The sequence below is a fragment of the Aspergillus eucalypticola genome (genome assembly GCF_003184535.1).
Source record: "Aspergillus eucalypticola CBS 122712 chromosome Unknown BO83scaffold_7, whole genome shotgun sequence".
Lineage (NCBI taxonomy): Eukaryota > Fungi > Ascomycota > Eurotiomycetes > Eurotiales > Aspergillaceae > Aspergillus > Aspergillus eucalypticola.
This window is the reverse complement of record NW_020290281.1, coordinates 666,650-688,005: the sequence shown is the minus strand read 5'-3', so window position 1 is coordinate 688,005 and position 21,356 is coordinate 666,650. Positions and strand designations below refer to the sequence as shown.

Genomic DNA, 21,356 nt, shown 5'->3' with positions numbered 1-21,356 from the left:
CGCGATAGCAAGGTGGTAAAATAAGACATGAAACCAACTACTATGGTAGCACTAACTATTACATGACATCCGATAGCTCTGAGTACCTCTAACTGTAACTGGATATTGATGGAGTATTGATTCTCAAGAAGCATGCACCACAAAACTCTCCTAGCTATCTTACAAGTCCGAGTGCAACCCGATGCGATGCGGGATTTTTGACAGTGCATCCACGTCATGCACTGCCACCACAGTGAGTATCATCTACCCATGTAGAAGAGACTGCGATGGCCAGTGTATCTAGACTCTCAAAAACCGGGATTATACCAAGGAGTGGCTGCAATGTGCTGGCCAGCCTTATCGGGCGGGCATCCATTGTGAGTGGGATGGCGTGCAACGTGTCTCGCCTCGCGTCGGCGGCATCTTCTTCCACTTCCCCTCCCCACTGCCCCTCCATCCTCAACCCCTCGATCGGCATCCACGTCGACTGGCAGGAGCAAGCTGCAAGCTTTCGGAACCCAGGTATGAAACTGATACGCCAGATGTGTTGCTTTGAAGTCTCATGCGACGCTGCAGCTTCCTTTCATGCTCTCAGCTTCCATCAAGGTGCTGCCTGCTTGCTTTATTCTATCGACAGGGATAGCAATGGCGTTCACGGTGCAGAGACTGATGTCACCGTCATAGCTGGGTGTAGTATACAGCATGAAATAGTCGTACCTTCGGAACAGAAGGGCTTTCACTACGCTTTCACGGCAGATGGGGGTGTCAACAGCTGCAGGTCGATAGGTTCAGGCATTGCTACATGCAGCTATCTTGGAGTACCCCGCAGTCACCATCTACCAATCTCCTAGGCCATACATCGTGTCAATCAAGAGAAACGTGCATTATCCAGCTTTGGTCGAATAGTGATGGATGGCGTCGGATGCATGCTGTACGTTGCAATGCCCAAATGAAGTCACCCAACAGACGCGTCTGTGATAGCCAGGCTATGGCTATCGCGCATATCGTGCAAAATCGGACTGGAAGAACATTATGGAATGGGCAGGTTGAAGAACATAAAAGGCGTCAAGAGCCAGCTGCTCTCTTAGCATCTACAACTCCATCCCTCATCCTAATCTACAAGCCTCAAGCCTCCGATTACCCGCCACCATGCCTCAGGACCTCAAGGTACGAAAACACACATTAACCTTGCTTCAGTTACTGATGCTCATAGAACGCCCACTACTCCTATAACTACCTCCATGGGTTGAGGGAGAAGTACGAGAAGTCGGTATGTGTTCCTCGACACCTAGGTCTGCTCATTTCTAACTATCACCTAGGCTCAGGACATCTGCCGTGAGTATCTACAGAGATATGAATCGATTGGATATTAACAGCAGCAGGCGGTATGACCTTTGAGGACGCCCTTGCCCATGTCAACTCCACCGGCCGCACAAACTTCACCCGGGAACAGCTGGAGGCCTTTGACACCAACCATGACGGCAGCATCAACTTTGCTGGTGAGTGTCCCATGCATGTCTCGAGAAGTGCTGCTAACTGGAATAGAATACATGGAATTGATGCTCAACAACGACAAGGAGCTCGCGTTCCGTAATGCCAAGTTCATCGCTTAGATTGGGAGGATCGGCCGGCTCTGTATATAGGTCGCCATATAGCATGAATAAATGATTATGACAACTATGATTATGTCTTCATCCTTTGAGTCCGCTACGGCATGTGTACTGTGTAATCGCATTTCCCTTGTCCCTCTCCGATATTAGTAATAATTCTTCCTGATGTCAACATTCAAAGCCCAGCATTCCACAATCTTCATATGATGTCATGTCTCAATCCCTAACATCTTGCTGAAACAGGTACCGTTCTGTTATTTTATCGAGCAAGCAATATAGTAGGAAGGTCGCCCTTGCATGTAGTATGATACTATTGGTGGCATCCAGTGTTGATCGTATTCAATATGACCAGTAGTCTCCACTTCAGCAGTGGGTTTGTGATAGCCAAGATATCGGCAGTAGTCCTGCAGAGCATCTACACCTCTTCATCTCACTTCAGTCGTCCATCTCTCACTACATCTTCAATCTCACAAAGTTACAGACATCATGTGGCTCTCTCTTGTGTGCAGTATTCTGCTGCCACTTGGGGTAGTCAACGCACAGTCTCAGTACCTCAATGACAAAACCAAAGGTATACCATATCGCGTCAGTTCGAATTCCACTAACAGCACCAGAATTCGTCGTCATTGGGTCTGCCCTTCCTTTCGTCGATTTCGATATTGGCGAGTCCTACGCGGGCTACCTCCCCAACACGCCTTCTGGCATCTCGAGCCTATACTTCTGGTTCTTTCCTTCTTCCGATCCGAATGCGTCCGATGAGGTATGTTGACCCCATTTCATTCTCTTCCATGGCTAATGAACAGATCACCGTCTGGCTGAATGGCGGCCCAGGATGCAGTTCGCTGGCGGGCATCATGCTCGAAAATGGTCCCTTCCTATGGCAACCTGGCACCTACCGACCCGTGCGCAACCCTTATTCCTGGAACAACCTCACCAACATGGTGTACATTGATCAGCCTGCTGGAACGGGATTCTCGCTTGGTCCGTCTACAGTGGTCTCGGAATTCGATGTAGCGAGACAGTTTATGGACTTCTGGAGGCGGTTCATGAAAATTTTTGATCTGCAGAATCGAAAGATCTATCTCACCGGCGAGAGTTATGCGGGGCAGTATATCCCATATATCGCGTCGCAGATGCTGGACCAGGATGACGATAAGTATTTCCGGGTTGTCGGCATCCAGATCAATGATCCCTATATCAATGAGGTGCCAGTTATGCAGGATGGTATGATAGCCACTGCCACAGGCTATTGCTTACTCGACTAACTTTGAATGCAGTGCCTGCTCTTGCGACCGTCAACCAGCACCGCTCTCTTTTCCCCTTCAATGACACTTTCATGAGCCAAATAACCCAGCTTTCCGACGACTGTGGCTACACTTCGTTCCTAGAAGATGCCCTTACCTTTCCACCCCTTTCCAAATTGCCATCAGTGCCCTACAATGCCAGCTGTAACACCTGGGAAACCATAATCAACGCCTCGCTAGCTCTCAACCCATGCTTCAACCGCTACCACATTCCCGACACCTGTCCCACACCGTGGAACCCAGTCGGGGGCCCCAATGTTGGCCTCGGTCCAACCAACTACTTCAACCGCAGCGACGTCCAGAAAGCCATCAACGCGTATCCAACGGACTATTTCGTCTGCAAGGATGGAATCTTTCCGACGGCCGACGGACTGGATACGTCTCCCCCAAGCTCCCTGGGACCGCTGCCGCGCGTCATCGAACAAACCAACAACACCATCATCGCGCACGGTCTGATGGATTTTGAGCTTCTGGCGCAGGGAACCCTGATCAGTATCCAGAATATGACCTGGAACGGGAAGCAGGGGTTCGAGCGGGAGCCAGTGGAGCCGTTGTTCGTGCCGTATGGTGGACCATCGGGAGGAGGTATATTGGGGACAGCACATACAGAGCGTGGATTGACATTCTCGACAGTGTTCAGTTCAGGACATGGTATGCCCCCTTTCCCAGTATGCGATGAAGCGGGTTACTAACTGAAACAGAAATCCCAGAATATGCACCGGGAGCAGCATATCGCCAGCTAGAGTTTTTGCTAGGGAGGGTCGCGAATCTGTCAGTGGGATGACCGAAGACAAACAACAATAAGAGCAAAATGCATGATTGCAGGCAATAATTGAGCAGGTGCAGGTGACGGAGCAGGATGGTCGAGCTGTCAGATCGAATGATTGTTCGGCAATGAGAATAGTGAAGCTAGACTAGCTCTGCTGAACTTTGCTTCTCCACCATAGCTATCGCCATCATAATCCAATCATCACTGCAATTCTACCTTGATCCCCTCATCGTAGACCCGTAAATCCGACAAATAATATACTAGCTATGAACTTCTTAATCAAAGCCAATTAAGACCCCCAATTCTATTATGGTATCTAAATGATCGACATCATCGATCCGACCTCGGATCGGGAATTCCCCCCAAACTCTGAAGCCGCGCTCGCTGGGTCCACCCCGCATCTTCACACTCAAAAAGTTAAAGATTTCCCCTCAATTAATTAATCCCTTCTCCATCTTCCACTCACTTTACTTGTTCCCTCCCACCCTATTTTTTGCTTTTTGTATACAATGTCACCAACATCCATACCAACCCACCAAACCGCCGCCTGCGTCGACAATCCCAGTCCGGGCGCGACCCTCACTATCCGCCATGACATTCCCGTTCCGGTGCCGGGAGCGGGGGAGGTTTTAGTCAAGTTGGAGTATACGGGGTTTTGGTAGGGAGCCAGCCACAGAAATGCCCCAAGGTAGAATTGCGCTGATGGAGTGTGTTGAACTGGATTAGTCATTCCGATCTGCATAATATTAATGGTGACTTGGTCATGACGACGAATGTTCCGGGACATGAGGGGGTGGGGAGGGTTGTGAGAGGTGAGACTCATGCATTGTGTGGAAGTGAAATGAACACTAACGTTGTGTAGTTGGACCTGATACTCCGGTTGAGATGATGGGGAGGAGAGTTGGTGTTAAGTATATCATCCCGGTTTATATAAGTCGGTGCTTTGATGGGATGAACTAATGAAGGTGTCTATCTAGATGGCTGTATAAGACCTGCATGAAGTGTCCGACTTGCAAGGTGCAGTATACGAATTGTCGGAATCAGGATAATTCGGGGAGGGTGAGCTTCCCTATAACTGATTTTATTCATGGGGATGAAGCTAACGGCAGTGATGATAGAACGTTCCTGGGACATTTCAACGTGAGATATCTGTTATCCCATATGAAGAGGATATAATCAGCTTATACTGGTATAGAATACGTCGTCTCTCCTGCGAACTTCGTCTCTCTGATTCCAGAGGATCTGAATCCCGAAGCTGTCGCGCCGTTGCTATGTGGTGCGTTCATCCTTCTTCTTCTTCTTAATTAAGAATACCACTAACGGACGCAGCCGGCCTTACCATGTACGGCGCACTCAGCAAGATAGAGAAGCTATATGAAAAAGGAGATTGGGTGGTTATAATGGGTGCAGGTGGTGGACTAGGCCATTTGTATGTCTTCCGTGCCGATATCACGGACAATAGCTGATGGGGTGTATAGGGGCCTTCAAATCGGCAAAGAAATGGGATACGAGATGATTGCAGTAGACAGGTATGCCACTTCCTAATCCTATCAGCCAGCACTAACGTCTCTCAGCCCATCCAAGAAAGACCTCTGCCTTGCATCCGGTGCATCCGCCTTTTTCGACTTCAAAGATGACAACGTACACCCCCTTCCTTTTTCGTCTAGTTTCCATATATACTGATGCCTAACCAGTTAATCCACAACATTCAATCCCTAACCGACGGCGTCGGCGCCCACGCCGCCCTTATCGTCGTCGGATCCGAAAAAGCTTATGAGCAAGGCGTTGCTCTTCTCCGTCCGCTGGGCACACTCGTATGCGTGGGCTTTCCCCGTCCGGACTTCCATGTTCCTGTGGCACCGCAGTACTGCGTGGATTATGGACTGCGGATACTTGGTAGTGTGGTGGGTACGGAGACGGAAATGCAGGCATTGTTGGAGATGGCGAGAGCAGGGAAGGTGTCGACGCATTACGAGGTGTTTGATCTCGAGCAGATTAATGATGTCGTGGCGAAGATGAGACGGTATGCGGTAAGTGGGAGGGCAGTGTTGCGGATTCCGGGAGCAGCTGCTGCGAGAATATAACTGTATATAGTAGATGTTAAATGTACTCGATAGCACGTATAGCATATACCAAATCTTATTCCAGCGAAGTACAACATAACTAATCAATAGTATCAACTAACCAATAGTATCAACTAATCAATAGTATCAACTAATCAATAGTATCAACTAATCAATAGTATCAACTATCCAATAGTATCAACTAACCAAACAACAACTGAAGAAACAACAACTAACCAAACAACAACTGACCAAACAACAACTAACCAAACAACAACTTACTAACCCAGGACATCCCCCAACCCAACCCCCTCATCCCCCTCTAAATCAAATCACCCACTTAAAGTCCAAAAAGGGACGCAAACCCACTCGCCGCCGACGAACTACTCGCCGCAGCCGAGCTCGAGCTAGAACTAGTAGTAGTACTAGTACTCGTCGAAGACTGAACTTTCTCCGCCAAAAAGTTCGCCGCATCACCCGCATCCATCCCATAGGTCAAATGCGCAGCGGTAACAATCAAGGTATCATCACAGACCAAATCACCCACGGCACAATAAACCTTGACATCATCCTTGGGGTAGTTGGGGATCTGTCCATTGTCCTGCACGTTTCTCGTGAACCCGAAGAGCACCACACCCTTCACTTGGTCTTTCACTGTCGTGCTGAGTTCTTGGATCGCGTTGTCGATTACGGCGCTTCCTTGACTGTACAACATCCAATCCCCGAAGGGGGATTATGTTAGCTTTCTGCCGCAGGCAATCTCATAATACAATGAGAGGAAAAGAGGGGGGAATATACCTATAACCACCGGCCACAACCTTCGTATTGGGACACTTCGAATTCGCCTCCTCGAACATCTGCTTCGCGGCAGAGATACTTCCCGGATCAGTGTTCTGGGGTAGGTCATTCTGTATGAGTCCAGCGGTGTATTGTCCGCCGACACCCTGGCAGGCGACTTTGTCGGATCCGAGTTTGGATTTGAGGCTGTCGCAGAGGGGAGGGCCGATTATGGAGCCCTATATCCCAAATCATTATTATATTAGCATCATGTCATGTCGGTCTTGTTTACTCATTTCGTGTTCCGGGGTAGAGGAATGTAGGTGGGTGGCATACCATATTGCCCATCTCAGTCGACCCTCTCGCAAAAATCAAAGTCACATCCTTGCAGCTTCCCTGCTCGAGTTCGTTGGCGGTAGAGCCCGTGCCGCGCGCGTAGAGAGATCCAGGGTCGGATGCTAATGGGGTGGAGATGGCCAGGGTGGCCAGGGAGGCGGTTAGGAAGAGGGATTTGATGGGGGCCATTGTTATTTTATTTATTCCTTTTTTTTTTGTTGTTGTTTGGGGTCTTGAGAAGAAGAAGAAGAAGAAGAAGAAGAAGAAGTTATTTGTGTGTGCTGCGCTGCAGGCTTTGAAAAGAATGAATAATAGAATGAAGGTAGTAAGTAAGTAAAGTGGTAAAGAAGGCGTGAGAACGAAAGAGTGGACTGGACTGAGTCTGAGTCTGTCTGGATGAGTGTGTCTTTGGGGGGGGTCTACTGCATACTTATATACACATCTATCCATTTTATGTATCAACTGATACTACACTTACTACCAGTAAGTTCTACTAAGTGAAATCAAGAAGATTCCGAGGTTAGACTAATCCGGTATACCTCGTGCTGGGCAAGACAGGACAAGGACAGGGCAAACAGGGTCCGACGCAAAAATGAGTCGAAGATGAAACAGAACCAATTACCTAACTAGAACTAGTAGATAGACCCTTTCTACAACAATCAGACCACTATCCTAACTAACTAGCAAGTATACCCCGGGCTCAGCAGTGGGAACATTGTTTCAGGGGATCGGCCGCTTTTCTACGCTGGGAATAGTCCCCCGGAATACCAGGGTTCACAGGCATCCATCCATACATTCCTATCAGTTAGGGTTCTTCCGGAGTTCATCCGACGTCCGCCCGTCCATCCACTAGATATATCCAATCCAGGGATTAGGGCCTTGTTTACAGGTCGGTTAATTGGTTGCCTTGGATAGGGCATGTGGGTGATTAATTAACCTGTAGCGGGTGGCTTTTCCACTGTAAACTCAATTTCTATCCTTAACCTTCGTATTCTTGTCGATGGTATAGACTAGGCACCCACGTTCAGGATCAACACAACCGTTGTTTCGTTTTTAGTTGGGTGGAAAGGCTTGTCGGTTTGATCTGGTTTTTGGGTCAAGCGTTTTGCCGAGGTTGGTTAGATGGTGGATGGTGGATGGGGAGATCGTCAGGGACGGAAGTGACTGACTGAACTCAATACTGTTTGTTATCTAGAAAAGGTTCTTCTGGAATGCCGTCGTTTTCTTCCGAAAGGATCAATATTTGGTTCCGGGTGGAGAGGGTCTTCACACGGGATTAACAGTCCATCAATCAATTGGAATCATGATCGTGATCACGTCGAATGTCTACGAAATTAGGCTGTTGGAATCATGCCATGTCTATGGTCTTCTCAATTTGTGATCTTGTGCTATCCACTACATGTTAATTATCTTCTAGCCCTGCCATTATCCGGATAACACGGGAAGGTCCTCAACGTGCCGTGTGCAATTTCAACGGTTTGTATCTGACACCATCCATGTCAGGCTCAATTCCCGCCGTCCACATGCTTGGTCAATGTCTCGATGAAAGACTCGCCCCATTTCGCACTAGTGTTCGTCTCGATAAAATGCCGCAACGTTTCATATCGACTCTTGCGTTCCTCGTCATTCATCGTGACCGCTTGATGAATCGCATCAACCATCTCTGACATATTCGCCGGATGGAAAGTAAGACATCCCTCCTTCATGAAAGATGCCGCGCCGGCAAACTCGGACAGCAGGAGCACTCCATGCCGCTGCGCCTGGCACGCAACGTACTCGAACGAAACAAGGTTCATCCCATCCCGCGTCGAGGTCAGTAAGCAGGCATCGGCAACCGAGTACAGCGCCGTCAATTCGCTGAAGTTGACAGACCGGTGCATGTAGATCAGCGGACAGCCATCGGCGGTTGCTAGACTCATCAGTACTATAGACCAACACCAAAGCATAGAATACTCACAATGCTTGCCGTTAATCCTCCCAGCCATCGTACTCAATTCCGTCTCTAGATCCTGATACTCCTTCACATCCTCCCGACTAGGCACCGCCACCTGGATAAGCACCACCTTATTGCTCAACTCCGGATACTGATCCAAGAAAGCATCATAGCCCTTCAACTTCTGGTCAAGCCCCTTGATATAATCCAGTCGATCCACCCCAACAATAACCTTCATCCCCATATACCTGCGCTGCAACTCCCTTATGCGATTCTGCACTTCCTCATTCTGCAGCGCATCCGTAAATTTCTGCGGATCGATGCCGACAATGAACTTTTCCGCAACTACCTCATGCCCTTCGTACTCCAACGTCCCTGACTCTTTCACCTTCGCATCGGCCCTAATACAACCTGTCAGCACATCCCCATACCCATAAGAGGAACACAACCTACAGAGTCTCCGCGCAAAGCACAAAATTCCTCTTATACTCATCCGTATGAAACCCAATTACATCACTCGCCAGCAACCCCCTCAACAACTCCTTCTGCACCGGCAGACCGCGCCAAAAGTCTCCCGCCGGGAACGGCGTATGCAGCGAGAACCCAATCGCGCAATTCTTCCCCGCCAGACGATCCCTCAACAGCCGCGGCAGCAGCATAAGATGATAATCGTGCACCCAGATCAACGACCCCGGCTTGGCTGCCTCGGCGATCGTATCGGCAAAGATCTCGTTCACGCGTTGGTATGCTTCCCAAGGACCGTCTTCAAAATTGATGCCGGATTGGTAATGCAGGATAGGCCAGAGGATGGCATCTAATACCAGAGAAAGAAATATTAGCATACCCTTCTTACTCACTAATCTTAGGCGATATATAAAAAGCTGGGTATCATCGCACTAGAAAAGTTATTATAGTGCTTATTCGCCAACTCATTATCCAAGAAAATCGGCACAGCGTTATGCTCATCCAAGCTCTGGCGAATTTGTCCCTGTTCCTTTTCATCGGCCACGTCGATACCTGGCCATCCGAACCAACTGAAGGTAGTCGTTTTAGTCAATCCTGATAGGGATGTGACTAGACCTCCACTGGAAAGGGAGGATTCGTATCCCCCGTCGACCTTTTTCAGTGACAGAGGGAGACGGTTCGAAACAACGATGAGGTTGCGCTTCGTCATACTGGGCTGATTGATGGTGAATCAACGCGATCAATGCGGAAAATCAATTGCAATGTTTCGAGCTGCATGTTGGGCTGAGCGAGGCGCGATGGGTTTGTATAATATCTCTCCGACGGAATAGCAATACGTCAGCATGAGGGCACGACCCAGGCCCGCACGGGTGGCAGATGGGCACCCAAAGAGTCAAATGAATGCCTTATTTCACCCCCTGGAGGGGCACCCTGTATTTCATGTCTGGACCGTGGACTGATCTCCGCTGCTAATGCAACGGTGTTGCGATCTTGCCTGGTTATGTTGGATGTGTCAAGCTGGGCCGACGCGGTGGCTGGTGATCATCCAGCCGTGGCCGACGTCATTGTTGGTCATCTGACCCTATACAACATAGTATAATAATAAATTGCGGATTATGGCCAGTAGGTGACAGCATGGTCAATCTGTAATTACGTATATACACGAACAGTAAAAATCCAATCAACTCCAGTCCAGTCTTTTCGTTTCGCCCAATGCAGTGCCTGTGCAACTCCGTCTCCCGCTGATGCCACAAAGTGTAGAAGATGCCTACCTCATCCGCTTGGATGGACTCGGCGTACGCATACGAGATTCCCGATCGCGGGTCCGCTCAGACACAAAGTCTTTGGTTGTGGCCTGCTCCAGCATGAGCGGCGCGTCCGGCTTCTCGAACCCAGTAGCCCCCTGATTCGGCGCTCCCATGTATCCAATGGAGTTATGTTGGTAGGGGTATTGAGGCGGCGCAAGCGACGGGTGATGCTGTGCGGACGACTGTCGAGAATAACTAGGGGGCGCAGAGTAATCGTGTTGGTTGAGACGGTTTCTGAAAGAACGGAAGGACCAGTTGCTGACAACGGTGACGGTCGAAATCGTAGCAAGGAAAAACATCTACAATATTAGCCGATAACTTGCTTTGGGGAGGGTAGACCTACAATCGCCTTCCAGCTGATAGGGTCAATGAAGCTGTTGATGATTACTGCCATCGTATGCGCCGATACCTTAGCCCGCCCGACCTTGGCCGGATCCCGGTTCATGCATCGCTCCCAGTTTTCACACACGCTTTCCAAGGCCGGCAGTCTATCCCCTCCCGCGCAACGATTGTCGACGTAACTCTTCGCGCATGCCGCCATTTCAGCCAGGATCGTATCCGACACCTCCTCGGCTGCCTGCTCAAATTCTGCCCGGATCGCTGACACAAACCCAAAGACCACATATACCGCAAGCGAGAACAACGACAGGTTCACCACCAACTGCGCCCACCAAGACAGGATGCTAGGAACATTCGGATGTGCTTCCAGCAGAGCAAAGAAATCTGAGAATGAAGTCAGACGTGATCCCGTTTGAGTCGTCTCCGGCTGGCCTGGTCCCGGCTTCTGTCTTTGCTTGGTTGGCTTGAGCTCACTGCTGCTTGGTCGGTCACTCTCATCGTCACTGTCCCTTCGTAGTTGTAGATCCAGCGCCTTGTCCCTCCGCCGTCTCTTCTGCACCCGTCGTGCCAACGCGTTGGAGTAGTGGCTCACGCGGGGTATTTCGCCGCGACCAGGGCTCGGCGCAAACCGTCCGTACATGCTGAACAGCGAGTTCCGATGGGCTTTTGGTTGCTCGGGGGTATCTTCATTGTCCGCGTGTTCGGGGGAAGACATGTTCTCAGCACCGGATGAGAAGTCGACATCGAATTTGCGAGGCGTCATAAATGCCGACTGATTGAAGAACGGCTTCGGAGTCGCGGGGGGTTGCTGCGTCTTGGTCTGGGAGAAGAGGAAGGGCTGGGAGTTGGGCTCTCGCAGAGCGGGCATCGTTTTCTTCTCTGGAGAATCGAAAATGCTATGAGGGCCTGTGGAGGAGCTTGTTAGGCGCCAAAAAACCAATGTTTGTCTCCAAGAGAGCTGCATCCAAGACCCACGTTTCTTCTGATTGTCATGCTGCATGCTGAGCTGGTAAAAGGGCGAGGTCACATCGCCGGGGGCCCTTGTCTGCCATTCAAAGTCCATCGGACTCTCCGCCGTTCGTTTATCCATCTTGAGGATGGGGACGACGAAGTGAATGAAGAATGAAGATGGTTGGTGGAGATGAAGTGGTTGTGACGACAATGAAGGGTGATGAGGAGGAAGATCGGAGATGCGGACTTTTCCGATTCCTGTCTTTTTTTGTTTTGGTAAACAATCCAGACTCGCCGCCGAGCAACGACTGAGAGTCCCATATGCCACCCGTGGCAGTCGCAGTGATATACACGATCTTCCTTTTGTTTTATAGTAGTTTATTTAGAGTGAGCTAGATGTAATGAAGTTGATATCCAGGTGTTATTAAATTGCATGCGGCTGCAGACAGTACTGGACTGTGACGTGCAGCAATCGCCTGGATGCACCTCACGGTCGCAGTTGTCCTATTAATAGCCTGACAGTCAGTAATTATGATCGCCACTCGAGTGAATGGCTGGCTACTTCCATTCGAACAGCACAATTAAGGGACTAATCCAATTAGCACAATGGCATGGCATTTGCGGGGGGCCATCACCCCGGACTCCCGTTGCGACTCGTCGGTCGCGCCCGCTTAACCTTTTATTCCCCACCAGACTACCCTCATCCTTTCTTTGAAAAGTGTTCTGGAAATGTTTTTCTATCATGATAAACATGATACCATTGCTGGGATAGTATATTCGGTCTAAGCAATACTACAGTGGGGATCATTAATGAACGCTGAGAAATAGAAAGAGGACAAACAACCCCGGACTTCCTCCGCGTGTCGATCACAACAGAACGAGTGACTGGAAGCAGGCGCGAAGTGATGTACAACATGCAGAAATGTCAAAATGAATCAGTGATCAGTCTGTGTCCAACGCCAGAATCAAGGACCGTGGTTAGGGATATCGACGCCGAAAGCACAAAATGAGAAGAGGAAGCAACAGACGTGTCATAGCTTGATCCGATCGACCAGCTCAAAGTCATCGTCGTCAGCCATGTAGCCCAGGGCTGTCTCACCCTCATAAGAGATCATCTCGTACTCCTTGACAATCCGCTCTGTCTCCTTCGTCTCGAACTTCTCGACAGCCTTGCTCACAGCATCAGAGAGTATAGTCTGGCCCGCCACATCATAGTCACGCAGCGTATCCTTCCCCTCAGCATCATCGATAATCTTCTCCGCCGCGGCAGGGTCATCAATGTCATCGCTGGAAGAATCCGACGTTCCACTGTCGAGAGCCTCACGGACGTCAGCGCGCAGGGCGATCTTGGCGTCGCTGAGATGATGGTTGGTTTCAGCCTTTCGCTGGAACCGCATCTGGCGTGTCAAGCTAGCGGCTGTCAGCGACATTTCTAGTTGTCAGGCACGGAAACATACGTTGTGTAATGAGTAGCTGGCAACCTCGGCCTAGCCTTGTGCAAGACATGAGAGTGGACAGTTTGGCTATAACGAGGCAGGGTAGAACGGCTGCCGTACGCCCACTTGGCCTTGTGGTCGTGAGCCCTTTTGGCCTCAACGCCAGCACGACGGATATCAAGCAAGGAGTCAGACATGACTGGAGAGGACGGTTTGGAGTCGACGGATGCGGGAGATGATAGTCTCAGATATATACAAGGAATAGGGTAAAACCACACTCGGGGTGATAGGTGGCGCTTGCCTCTGTTATTGAGGGATGTCTGGAACAGGGGGATATAAAGCCAGGAAATTGAGGCGAGAGCGGTGGACAAAAGACTGAATACTAAGGCAGGCCCGCGAACCAAAAATCTCCGATAAACAATAAACAAGAGAGGTTACAGGGCGTCTTTGGTCTGAGTCATAAAGAGGCCCCGGCTGGGCTTCCAGTCATCGACGACCCGAGGATGTCGAGCGGCAAATGCACACGGTAGACTCTTCACAATGATGGGGAAATGAGTAATAAAGAGATCCGACAAGGAGACCCTTCTCTGAGCAAGTCGAGAAGAGGACAGAAAAGAGACAACAAAGTGACACCTTGGGGGTGAGCTCGTCATCCAGGGGAAGATATAACTACTATCTCCAACTGCACGCGCTCCGAGGGGGGAAGACTAAATAGGCAGCACGGGGTCCGCGCGAGGCGATGCTGATTATGGCAGGTCATCTGTTGGAAATCATCTATCGTCATCGTAGCCTGTAACCTGTAGCCTACTACTAGCTATTAACTAAACCAAGGAAATAAGACTATCTCTACTATCGGAGGGGGTGGGAAATCAGCTATCAATCCGGCGCGGCAGTTACTAGACTATCCCCCCCTGGATTGTTATCGTTGCTTGCTCCTGCTGCTGCCGATCCCCCGAGCGCCACTTCTCGACCCACGGTTTAGCGCCCCCTCACTCTGCTTCTCACTAAGTAGTTCAATCGAGTCCCGAGGTTAAACGCGCAAGATACCAGAATCCCAGCCTCTGGGAAAGTTGGAACTTGCCGGTGGGTTCTTTTTTCCAAGGGTGAATGGGAAAGGAGGATCCCTCCAACAATAGGGCCAACTGCATGAGATGTGATCCACTGCCTCAGGCACGTTGTGGTCGATCTGGAACGTCACTTGTCAAGGATGGCACGGTTATTAGTAGCATGCTGAATGGATCGGTTCCTCTGGATCGGAGTCTCTGTCTGGGACAAGGAAAATGCCGCCGTAAATCAAACCCTGCATCTGCCAATCGCCTCTGCGCGTGGTTACCCGTGACATTTCCTGTTATCGGGGGGCTTGTCCTGCTGAGCGGGTGATCCCATGCTCCGAAGCCATCTGCGATCTGACCGTAATTAGGGCGGGCAGCTGACTTGATGGCTGCGCCAGTCACTTGCGATGGATGTAATGTGATGTATGCAACTTAGTTAATAAGATTGTGACATCAGCTGGAATGTTGTTTGCTGCTGATGGACTGATTAGACGGATGTACAAATGAAATACTCCTGTCTGGTAGTTGGCTTGGCTCGTATTGCTGAACATCTAATGATTATTGTGCATTTGTGTTAGGTATTTATCTCCCTTGTGTCAGTATTCAACTTCCATTTATACCATGTATAATACTGGCAACCGTCTACTGGTAATAATGCACATACAAGGCTATGTCCCTCTACAGAGTACTTAGTAGATGTCACAATACCATCCCTGCTAGGACATACTAATATGAGACACAGCCTCGAGATCTAGACTGCCAGTACCCCCCACTCTCAGCCTGGTAGTAACAAATTGAGTCATAACCTGGCGTTTAGAGCAGATCCCAAAACGTTCCCCGACTTCTTATTATACATCATAGGAATCTACCAAGGAATACTATGCCTTCCTAAGTAGTCCACAGCCTTGTGAATTGATGGTCTTGTAAAAGTCACTTGGCATGTGTCATAATCCAGAGCTATGTTGGACAAACTGCAAGTTGAGGCAATATCATTATGATTCATACTCTCGCAGTTATTGGCTGGGCTATCTTCCTGATAATCTCAACATGCATTGGGGGCGGCTAGGTTTACGGAGTAAAGCCATAATATAGCCGAGGTATATTGTCCAAATCACGTCTTTTCAAACTTTTCTCTTTCGTGGGGTGTCAAAGATAGAACGTCCCAAACGAGCCTCTACAGCAGAAACTGTAGATATCAATTATACTAAACAGAACAATGTAAATATCCCGGCAAACACCATGCATGCAATCCATATTACTATCCATCCAGCGTCCAGCACCAGATGCCAATCCCAAAGTACAAAGTAACACCATACCATAATACAAATACACTACTCATCCATCTGCCACTGATAATCCAGCGCCTCCAACCTCCCCTTCCGATTCCTGGCCAAAAACCACTCTTTCTCAAATCCATTCCCGCGATCCACCCCATCCCACCGATGACCCGGACGAATACCATACCGATTCGGCGCAAACCCTCCCTTATACAACGGCTTGCCCGTCCGACTCGTCCCTCCCTCCTTAACACTCGTCAAGAACTGCGCCGCCGGATCATTCCACCGTAATTTCCCCTTCAACTCATCATTCAGCTCCTCATCCTCCGCCGTCCTCGCCAACGGCATAGCCCTCACATCCCTCAACTGCTGCTTCCTCTCCTCCCTCTCCCTCCTCTGCACATCACCCATCAGCGCCTCCTTGGCCTCCTCTTCCTTAGCCTTCTTCTCCTCCTCCGCCCGTCTCGCCTCCGCCCTCTTCAACGCCACATTAATAATCCGTCCACTCGCATCACGATAAATCGTCTCCTGCGCTTTCTCCCCCAACGCTGACTCTTTATACTTTGCCGCATCCGCCTTCTTCTTCCTTTCCTGCGCAGCAACCATCGCTGCCGTCTGCGCCGCAGTCTGTAATCCCGCGCGCGCGCCGGACTCCATCTTCACCCCTCCATCTTCCTCATCCTCTTCCTCCATTCCCTCCACAACCGGCGCATCATCATCCCCCTCATCACCACCCCCTTGTTCACGCCGCCGTTCCTCCCTCTCCGCTATCGCATCCGCCAATATCTTATCCGCCGCGTCTTGCTCAGTACCACCCGGTGTAAGAGTCTTCCACCCGGAGGTCTTCTTCCGTCGGAACTCGCCCGTCCGAGCACCACTGACTATTGACGGCGCGTCCTCGTCATCATTAAGGAAATTGTTGCCCGCGGAGCGGAGATCAGGCGGGTCGTCGTCGGCGATGATCAGACCGGTGGGAGTGGAGTCGGTGGTTTTGGAGCTGTTCTTCTTGCGTTTCTTTTTAGGACGGTCGGGCGCGGGGTCCGCGTTTAGGTAGTTTTTCGCGAGGTAATCTGCTAGGGAGGACATTTTGTAGTGTGTGTATATAAATTTGGGTGGGTGGTAGGTAGGTAAGTGACGGAAGTAGTAGTAGTAGTAGTAGTAAGTTGAAAGGTCGGTATCTGATAATCGGACGAGGGATTTTCCGGGTAAGCTAGCTAGCTAACTAACAACTTTACCTACCCTAGCACCCCAGTGATGTAGTTTATGCCTTAGGCAGGAAGGAATGTAATATATACCGTTTACATATCACTCTCACTTCATACCTATATACATACATACACACCCACATTTCATATATAATATCAATATAAATCAAATAAATGAAATAAAAAAAAAAACAATGCCCCGCACCGACGAAGCCGACCACTTCATCAACGCCGTCTACTCCGCCGTGCAAGAGATCCCTCGCGGAAGAGTAACGACCTACGGCCATATCGCGACGTTATTAGGATATCGTATGTATGCCTACACCCACCCATTCCTTTCATGTATCCCAGACCATCCCATTCTAGTAACCCTACATATTAATGATATGATGATGATGATGATGACTGGAGCAGCAAAACGCCCCCGCCAAGTAGGAATCAGCCTGAAACATCTCCCCGCCGCAGAAACAGACAACTATTTCCATTCGGGGAATGTGCCGTGGCAGAGGGTTATTAATTCCAAGGGGATGATTTCGCATCGGTTTGTCGTAACCCTTATTCTTATTCTTCTTCTTATTATTATTTTTGTTGTGGGGGTTGAGGGTGAAGTAAAGTGGTGGTGCATTGGCGATGCTGATAATGTGTTGTACTGCAGGGAACCAGGAAGTGCGGAGCGACAGGCGGAAGCGTTACGAGGTGAAGGGGTGGAGGTGGAGGAGGATAGTATGGGGGAGTGGTATGTGGATTTTGGACGGTACGGGTGGTTTCCGGATGTTTTGCCGAGTGAGGATAGTGAATATGATTTATGATCATATTGATGATGGGGAGGAGGGTGGTAGTTAGGCTACGCAGATGGATTTTTCTTAGTGAAGAACAGTGACTTCCATTCATGCACACAGTATCTACAGTTCCCCTCGGATAGATCCCATTTTCGGCCCATGCTTCCCCCCCATCAGCAGTGGGAGCATGTATCAAACATGGCACCAAGACACGGACAAGGAAATAAGTAGTAGGATAGGATGGTAAGCTCGCGACTCTATAAGTGGGAAAGTTGAGAGAGAAATCGGACAGAGAAAGAGAAAAAAAAAGGAGGTCGGGGAGGGCAGTGCGCATGCAAGCATCATGTTCAAGGCAATCATAAACATCCAGTGAACGGGCCAACGCAGCCAAAAAGAAATGGTAGTAGAGTATAAAGAGGTCCGCCGCACGGTAACAGAAACAAGGAAACTCGTCACCCGACTCGGCTGACGCTTGTGGTCAGGAGTCCTCATGCCTAAATGTACTTTTGTTTATCTCCGTTTCACTTCCATCGCCCATCCGTCAATGCCCTCGCCGCGGCTGCCGGGCGTTATGCCCAGATCAATCCCGTCCATACCGGGTGTATCCCGCATCCATTCATGGGATGCCATGCCGCCGGCATTGGCGCGCCGCTCCGGGGACACTTCGAGCATTGGCAGCAGGAACTCGCTGATGCGCATGCTTTCCTCGACCGAGAAATGATACTTCTCCCGCAGCACATCCGGCAGGGCCCAGTGGCGTAACCGGTGGATGTTGCGCAGTTCGCCTTTGCGGTTGAAAATCTCCTGCGACCACTTGCCCGAGAGACAGAGAGACTTCGGGAACGGTCCCAGAAGCTCAATGATCTGCGCGATGTGATCGTCGTCTTTACCATACTTGGTACCTGATTGCGGATCGAAAAGATAGTCGCCAGTGATGAGTTCGAATACCTGCAGCAATTGATTAGATTCTACTCGAAATGACCGGGTCTATCGGACATACCATGCAAGCCATACTCCAGATATCTGTGCTCGCGCCCCATTTCGACCCCAGGATAACTTCAGGCGAACGGTACTGTCGCGTTTGGATGTCGTTGGTGAAATGATGGCCGACCCAGCAGGCATTGCCCAAATCGGCAATTTTCACGGAGATTATATCACATTCCGGCTCTTGCTCTTCGCTCGACTGAGACTTGTCGAGCGAAATGCCCGATACCTCCCGTTCCAGCAGATCACTGTAAACATTAGCCATATCCTTCAGGCAAGCAGAAGATAACATACGCAGTCTTTTCCCTTTGCTTCTGTTTCTCATCATCGTCCTTGATTCCGAGCATCTCCTTCATCGATGTACTTTCTGCATTGGGAGTCACTAGACCAGTCAGCAATTTCGTAGCAATGATGAGGCGACGGTACATACCAGACGACTCGCTGACCATCTGACTAAGACTGCTGTGGGAATTTTGCGAACTGTGCTTAAAGTCGAAGCTGGTATTGAGCGGACTCGGCAGCGGTTGACTCCCAGTGATCAGGGTCCGGCGCCGTCGCCGACCATTGCGATTGTCTTCTTTCTGCTCCTTCTTCGCCTCTTCTTTGACGTATGTCTTCACGATCTGCTCCACGTCGCCGATCTCGATCAGCACGTTCTCTGGCTTCAGATCCGTGTGGATGATACCACACTCCCGATGAAGGTAGTCCAATCCAAGCAGCACTTGTTTTGTGATCTGTTTCACCAAAGCCATGGGGATACCGCGGTGGTTCCATCGCTTGATCAACCCGAGCAAATTTTCTCCCAGCACTTCAAACACCATACACACATGGACCCCGTTGGGGCCCTTGTGCTCAAACGAGTCCAGCAGACTGACGACATGTTTGCGACCGGGGTGGGAGGGTTTAGCTTGGACGATGCGGTTCAACAGCTTAATTTCATCGATGGCGGTTTCGGTGTAGTGGGCAGCGGAACGGACGACCTTGAGGGCGACATGCTTCCCAGTTGTGGTATCGCGGGACAACCAGACAGTCGAAAAGTGACCCCACCCTAGCTTGCGCACGACCACATATCGACCATTGTTGTAGGTTTCGCCGACGGAGACCGGGTGGTAACCACCCTTGCAGTAGTCTTCCGAGTCCTCTTCCTCTGCGGTGGTCTCGAGTTCTTCGCCAGAGGATGAAGAGGACGAGCGCGATGGTGGGACGCCGTATGCGGGAACCCTGCCACTCATGGCGGTTAGAAAGAATCAGGATGTGGCGGGGAAAACCAAAAGAAAGAGAAAGGCGGGAGGAAGGGAGCAAAGACAACACGGGCAAGCAGGGAAAAGGAATCTAGAAAAAGAAAGAAAGGGTAAAAGCCATACCCCTCAGTGGTAGTGGATGTGGTGGTAGTGGTGGTGGTGGTCGCTGGGTCGACTCCAAGCGTGGCGGCTTCGTTGGTGACGATCGGCTTTAAGTCGGTCCCTTTTCTTCTCTTCTTACCGCCATTGCCATTGGTAGCGGAGGCAGCGACACTACTCGCCATTTGCTTCCCTTTATTAAGAACGGCCTTGGTGATATCAACCCCATCCATGATGCCAAAGAATTGCGACCGATCGGATCGGAAAGTAAGTTGGGGGGGTCAAAAAAGGATGATGTAGAGCAGAAGGAGTGGATGGCGGGCGTCTCGTAGCGACAGGATTCAGCTGGAGTAAGTAAATGCAGTTGGTGGTGGCCGGCGGCGGCGACAGCGGAGGAGAAGGCGGGTTGGCGCTGGACTGGTTTGGTTTGGCCGGCTTTTGGTTGTGCGAATCTGAGGGGTTGGTTTGGGTTCAGCAGCGCCCACAAAAACGCCAATGCCAGAAGCAGCAGACACTCAACTCACCTGAGGAGGGGAATCGGGGATAAGAGTATAGGAGATTGTGCACCGGGAGGATGGTGGTGGTGTTCACAATCGAGTAATTTCAAAGAATGGCCAACATGGACTCCAGAACATGGAAGTGAAAGCCTAATACTACTATGAAACCAGTGCAGATGACTGGGGCTGGGCGGATGACGCAAACGATATAGACGGGGCGATTGAACTCGATGGATGGAGCAGGAGAGCAATGCAACGAGGGGCTGATCACTACTCGTAGATCCGGTAAATCTCACAACCCTTGGATTTCACCCAGTAGGAGTCCAAAGGGGGGAAGAGGAAAGGACCACAGGAATGGATAGAAAGGACGTGAAAGATTGATGATGGAGATCGACAAGGAATGTCCGCAAGCGTAGATGAAGAGAAGAAGACGAAGAAGAAGAGTTAGTTGTTGACCACCCACGCATGTGGCAAATCATGAATGGGCTATGGATCGATTCACCCGGTTGGGCCTGAGTAAAGTCTTCAGGCTCAAGCATATACATCGGTCAACGTTGGGGGACCTCATGCTTTTGGAAGAGATGCTCTTTGGGCTGGACAATGGACTTGAACCGTTGAAAGGGACAAACCAGTGTTATCTGAGGGTTAGATGGAGATGGAGGGCAAGGAGGAGAGAGGTTTCATTGTTTGTCTACATCCCCAGCCAGGCTACGGTGTAATAAACGGGTACGGAAACAGAGACAAGACACTACTACAACCCGCACTTCGTCCTACATGGATTCAGGCACCTTATGACACTTTCAAATATGAAGGAGTATGCGCGTGGCATGGATGCGATCGAGGGAAAAAAAAAAAACGTGGAGCAGCAGTCTGGGGGAATTTACCGATGCTGGAAGGGATAGCGACCGGCATGAGACACGAGCGAGAGGCAAAAAGTACAATCAATCCATCCT

At 50.1% G+C, this 21,356-nt stretch overlaps 11 protein-coding genes across 11 annotated transcripts; 5 read left to right on the top strand and 6 right to left on the bottom strand.

The window, feature by feature from the left end:
• Positions 1–35: 35 nt before the first annotated feature.
• On the top strand, positions 36–1,089 carry BO83DRAFT_226572 (uncharacterized protein). Its single transcript, XM_025526860.1, has one exon. It carries the CDS (start codon positions 267–269, stop codon positions 828–830), a length of 564 nt encoding a protein of 187 aa, XP_025390188.1. The 5' UTR covers positions 36–266; the 3' UTR covers positions 831–1,089.
• BO83DRAFT_226568 (uncharacterized protein) lies at positions 974–1,654 on the top strand. Its single transcript, XM_025526859.1, has 5 exons — positions 974–1,146; positions 1,193–1,249; positions 1,299–1,314; positions 1,362–1,478; positions 1,525–1,654. The coding sequence occupies exons 1-5, from the start codon at positions 1,129–1,131 to the stop codon at positions 1,590–1,592; spliced, it is 276 nt and encodes a 91-aa protein (XP_025390187.1). The 5' UTR covers positions 974–1,128; the 3' UTR covers positions 1,593–1,654.
• A 421-nt stretch (positions 1,655–2,075) lies between these two features.
• BO83DRAFT_308359 (serine-type carboxypeptidase F) lies at positions 2,076–3,677 on the top strand (the record flags this gene model as incomplete). The annotated part of the gene is made up of 5 exons (XM_025527365.1): positions 2,076–2,160; positions 2,204–2,349; positions 2,393–2,813; positions 2,867–3,544; positions 3,595–3,677. The coding sequence occupies 5 exons, from the start codon at positions 2,076–2,078 to the stop codon at positions 3,675–3,677; spliced, it is 1,413 nt and encodes a 470-aa protein (XP_025390186.1).
• A 446-nt stretch (positions 3,678–4,123) lies between these two features.
• On the top strand, positions 4,124–5,789 carry BO83DRAFT_435877 (zinc-dependent alcohol dehydrogenase). Its single transcript, XM_025535918.1, has 10 exons — positions 4,124–4,320; positions 4,389–4,474; positions 4,525–4,573; positions 4,640–4,721; positions 4,781–4,802; positions 4,858–4,938; positions 4,992–5,091; positions 5,141–5,191; positions 5,237–5,303; positions 5,357–5,789. The coding sequence occupies exons 1-10, from the start codon at positions 4,172–4,174 to the stop codon at positions 5,744–5,746; spliced, it is 1,077 nt and encodes a 358-aa protein (XP_025390185.1). The 5' UTR covers positions 4,124–4,171; the 3' UTR covers positions 5,747–5,789.
• Positions 5,790–6,058: 269 nt separating this feature from the next.
• Positions 6,059–7,218, bottom strand: BO83DRAFT_406862 (cutinase family protein). The gene is made up of 3 exons (XM_025533907.1): positions 6,839–7,218; positions 6,524–6,741; positions 6,059–6,429 (listed from the first exon to the last, which is right to left on the bottom strand). The coding sequence occupies exons 1-3, from the start codon at positions 7,025–7,027 to the stop codon at positions 6,066–6,068; spliced, it is 771 nt and encodes a 256-aa protein (XP_025390184.1). The 5' UTR covers positions 7,028–7,218; the 3' UTR covers positions 6,059–6,065.
• A 958-nt stretch (positions 7,219–8,176) lies between these two features.
• Positions 8,177–9,945, bottom strand: BO83DRAFT_435875 (trehalose-6-phosphate synthase; the record flags this gene model as incomplete). Its single annotated transcript, XM_025535917.1, has 4 exons — positions 8,177–8,747; positions 8,796–9,172; positions 9,225–9,585; positions 9,669–9,945. 4 exons carry the CDS (start codon positions 9,943–9,945, stop codon positions 8,344–8,346), a joined length of 1,419 nt encoding a protein of 472 aa, XP_025390183.1. The 3' UTR covers positions 8,177–8,343.
• A 558-nt stretch (positions 9,946–10,503) lies between these two features.
• On the bottom strand, positions 10,504–12,283 carry BO83DRAFT_357182 (putative nuclear envelope protein Brr6; the record flags this gene model as incomplete). Its single annotated transcript, XM_025529235.1, has 3 exons — positions 11,858–12,283; positions 10,887–11,788; positions 10,504–10,842 (listed from the first exon to the last, which is right to left on the bottom strand). The coding sequence occupies exons 1-3, from the start codon at positions 11,970–11,972 to the stop codon at positions 10,504–10,506; spliced, it is 1,356 nt and encodes a 451-aa protein (XP_025390182.1). The 5' UTR covers positions 11,973–12,283.
• Positions 12,284–12,725: 442 nt separating this feature from the next.
• On the bottom strand, positions 12,726–13,584 carry BO83DRAFT_226479 (uncharacterized protein). Its single transcript, XM_025526858.1, has 2 exons — positions 13,291–13,584; positions 12,726–13,243 (listed from the first exon to the last, which is right to left on the bottom strand). The coding sequence occupies exons 1-2, from the start codon at positions 13,464–13,466 to the stop codon at positions 12,865–12,867; spliced, it is 555 nt and encodes a 184-aa protein (XP_025390181.1). The 5' UTR covers positions 13,467–13,584; the 3' UTR covers positions 12,726–12,864.
• A 1,829-nt stretch (positions 13,585–15,413) lies between these two features.
• Positions 15,414–16,763, bottom strand: cwc26 (putative cell cycle control protein (Cwf26)). The gene has a single exon (XM_025530820.1). It carries the CDS (start codon positions 16,682–16,684, stop codon positions 15,653–15,655), a length of 1,032 nt encoding a protein of 343 aa, XP_025390180.1. The 5' UTR covers positions 16,685–16,763; the 3' UTR covers positions 15,414–15,652.
• Positions 16,764–16,996: 233 nt separating this feature from the next.
• Positions 16,997–17,678, top strand: BO83DRAFT_435871 (MGMT family protein; the record flags this gene model as incomplete). Its single annotated transcript, XM_025535916.1, has 2 exons — positions 16,997–17,116; positions 17,459–17,678. Coding segments are annotated over 2 exons (274 nt in total), but the record flags the coding sequence as incomplete, so codon positions are not given.
• Positions 17,679–17,852: 174 nt separating this feature from the next.
• BO83DRAFT_226430 (serine/threonine-protein kinase) lies at positions 17,853–20,631 on the bottom strand. The gene is made up of 5 exons (XM_025526857.1): positions 20,431–20,631; positions 19,931–20,358; positions 18,861–19,787; positions 18,583–18,814; positions 17,853–18,530 (listed from the first exon to the last, which is right to left on the bottom strand). The coding sequence occupies exons 2-5, from the start codon at positions 20,137–20,139 to the stop codon at positions 18,093–18,095; spliced, it is 1,806 nt and encodes a 601-aa protein (XP_025390178.1). The 5' UTR covers positions 20,140–20,358; positions 20,431–20,631; the 3' UTR covers positions 17,853–18,092.
• Between the last annotated feature and the right edge of the window lie 725 nt (positions 20,632–21,356).